The 2,880-nt window shown below is 34.2% G+C and overlaps 1 protein-coding gene across 1 annotated transcript; it reads right to left on the bottom strand.

The window, feature by feature from the left end:
• Window positions 1-212: 212 nt before the first annotated feature.
• Window positions 213-2,360, bottom strand: LOC131052573 (serine carboxypeptidase-like 26). Its single transcript, XM_057987157.2, has 9 exons — window positions 2,168-2,360; window positions 1,972-2,079; window positions 1,781-1,876; window positions 1,565-1,657; window positions 1,404-1,486; window positions 1,014-1,274; window positions 759-886; window positions 554-649; window positions 213-462 (listed from the first exon to the last, which is right to left on the bottom strand). The coding sequence occupies exons 2-9, from the start codon at window positions 2,045-2,047 to the stop codon at window positions 213-215; spliced, it is 1,083 nt and encodes a 360-aa protein (XP_057843140.2). The 5' UTR covers window positions 2,048-2,079; window positions 2,168-2,360.
• Between the last annotated feature and the right edge of the window lie 520 nt (window positions 2,361-2,880).

The following is a 2,880-nucleotide window of genomic DNA, read 5'->3' as shown; positions in this document are numbered from 1 at the left end:
ATAGATGAATGTAGTAATTTATTTTATATTTTTATTAATAGTTTTCAATTTTTAGACTTAAAACAAATCAAATAAACACAATATTTTAAAATTTCATATATGTAAATCAAAGTCTAAATTTAACCAAATACCTTTTTTAACAAATTGTACTAATAGTAATAATAGTTATTAAATAATTTGAATAACAAAATTAACATCTAAATGTGGGATTGCTATGATGGTAGAGGCTTGTTAGCCAAAAAGAATTTGGCCATAGTCAAGGCTCTAGATGGTTGATAGCTAGGCACTTCATGTCCGGCTCCTCTAACAGTTGCAAATATCAAACCTTTGTAAATCACACTAAAACCCCCCACATTAATATCTCCATCCATCCATGGATACCATTCTTTCTCAATTGAAAGCTTTAATACATTAATAGAATATCTTGTGCTAGTCACTGGGACTATTGAATCCACATCACCACTGCAACAAAAGTATATACTATTAGCTACCATAATCCAAATTATATTTCTAATAATATATTCCAAAATAATGTGTCTCTCCCTTATAATACCTGAACACCAGTATTCTCAATCCTGATGTTATCATTCTTTGATATATTGGAACCACCGTTGTTGTAGATCTGTCGTATACTAAATTTATTGGAATACTGTTTGAAGAAAAAGATGAGAAAATTATAGTTTAGATAATGATTTTCACTCATAAACCTAACATAAAATAAGCATATTTAATTCAAGGAGCCTCACATATAATCATACCTGCATTCCTCCCATGGATAAGGTAATCCTGTCACATTTGCATGAAGAGCACTTTGCACTGCATGTGTGTTAAGATATGTTTGTGCGTAACCAGGAGTACATGGATCAAATCCATCTATAGATGCATCCTGCAATAGGGGCAATCTAGCATTTTTAAATATTTTGTAAATGATCTAACATTACTATATTTAAAATAAACTATCTTAAAAGATTCTAGAAAAAACATGAATATACTTAAGTAGATTTATTTCTTACAGTAAAAGTAGATCTTAAAGTATTGCTCCATATGGGGTCAGGATGGGAAGGACAAAGTGGTGCATATATGTTATAGGGGTTTATCTCTCCCCCATCAGAAATTAAACGAGAAGGAAGTGTATGACTTTGAGTTTGATGTCTTGAATTAGATGCACTACAACGCTCATTTGCATAGTCTTCATCTGACATTAATGCATGAGACCACTTATAATCAACCACACCACAACTATCTGTCTCGTCGTTTATTAGTCCATTTCCAATCTATATAAACACAAATTTTGATGTAAGAATATTTCTGTATTGAAAAAAATAACAGAGAATATATTTATACACTTCTCTTCTGGCATGGAGCAGATCAAGAAATTGTAAAAGCAGGTAGAGGAATCGCACCATAACCCCTTTGAGATTTATAAAAGATGTCTGAGAGTTGTTATTCTTAAGAATCGTGTCTGTCAATTCAGGGATATAGTACCCTGCACAGAATAGGGTACACAAGTATTTATTGTTTATTTTTTCTGTATTTGGATATCAGAGAGATTTGTAAGACTTACCAGCATAGCTTTCCCCTGCGATATAGAATTCTCTGTTCTTATATTGCGGAAACCTTTCAAACCAATTCAGTAGAAACGTGTACGAATCCACAGCTACAGTTGTTACCCATCACATCAAAACCATTTTTTTCATTACTAAAATTGACACAAAATTTCTCTAGACAAATTGGTACCCATGCATTCATGCTTATAAGAAAACTCATGAGACCAAAATACCAGTGTTGTTATCGCTGGATTTCTCATAATCAGAGGTGGTATTTGAGTATGAATACCCAACCCCAGCAGGTGATTCCAAAAACAAGAGGTTCGCCACTGTAAAAAAATGGATTGAATGAAAGTTAATTTAAGAAACATCAATTGTTAACTGAAAAAATAAATGTGGGTGGGCATAGAAAAGAAAATTAGACCTTGGTTCCACGCATAGGGATTACTATAAAGAGTGGCTCCATCAGGCTTAACACGAAAGGGTCCAAGCTCAGTCATTGCACCCACTCCAAACGATGAGCATCCTGGCCCTGAAATCTCACACCATTATTACAATTAGATTTTGCAGAATGAAGGATTATCCCATGATATGACGATTGAAGGGTAAGCCATTAATACCTCCATTAAGCCAGAGGAGGAGAGGCTTAGTAGATGGGTCTTTGTCAGCCTCTGCAAAATAGTAAAACAAAGCTCTTCCTGCCTTTGAATCCACTGTCACATAGCCCGAATACTGTGCAAAAGTTACATTTGCTGGCTGGCCGGGCAGAGAAGGTATCTTGTCATTCTCCTGCAATCCGTCTTGAGAGTAAATGTGATCCAAGTTAATGGAAGGAGGCGTCCATTTTTGGGGCTGCCCAGACCTCCTTTTCTCCCAAAATTGTGAGAAAACTCGATGGCGGCTGACCTGGTGAGAAGGATCCACTAATAGAACGAAAACTAAGATTAAGAATAGGGTTATGAAGTTTTTCATTTTGATTGGATGATGAAACTCAGATTGGCTGATCAGGAAGAGAGCGTGATATAAATAGAGGTGAATATGAGTGAGTGAGATTGAACAGCTGACAGTTGCTTTGGTTGGATTAACGAATGATGGTATGAAGTAACATATTGAATGTAGTCCATTTATGCTGTATAGAAACTTGCTTGTAAGAAGTCACAATGAGTAGCTGTAGAAAGTAAGATTTTTTTAATGCAGATCATTTTAACTTAAAAAAATTAGAAACTTTGCATTTTGAATGGCAGTTTTAAGTGATTGTTTTTTAAATAGAAATTTGTAATATTACTAATGTTTTTTGTTTTGTTTTTAGAAACATATATCTGTGTTTGTAACA

This window comes from Cryptomeria japonica, chromosome 9 (genome assembly GCF_030272615.1).
Source record: "Cryptomeria japonica chromosome 9, Sugi_1.0, whole genome shotgun sequence".
Classification (NCBI taxonomy): Eukaryota; Viridiplantae; Streptophyta; class Pinopsida; order Cupressales; family Cupressaceae; genus Cryptomeria; species Cryptomeria japonica.
The sequence above is the reverse complement of the archived record's forward strand: the minus strand, read 5'-3'. Positions and strand labels throughout refer to the sequence as shown.

Coding starts and splice junctions, on each gene's coding strand:
- LOC131052573 (XM_057987157.2), bottom strand. CDS start 2,047: ATGACTGAGCTTGGACCCTTTCGTGTTAAGCCTGATGGAGCCACTCTT. Junction 1,658..1,780: donor ATCCAGCGATAACAACACTG/GTATTTTGGTCT, acceptor TAACAACTGTAG/CTGTGGATTCGTACACGTTT. Junction 1,487..1,564: donor CGCAGGGGAAAGCTATGCTG/GTAAGTCTTACA, acceptor TATTCTGTGCAG/GGTACTATATCCCTGAATTG.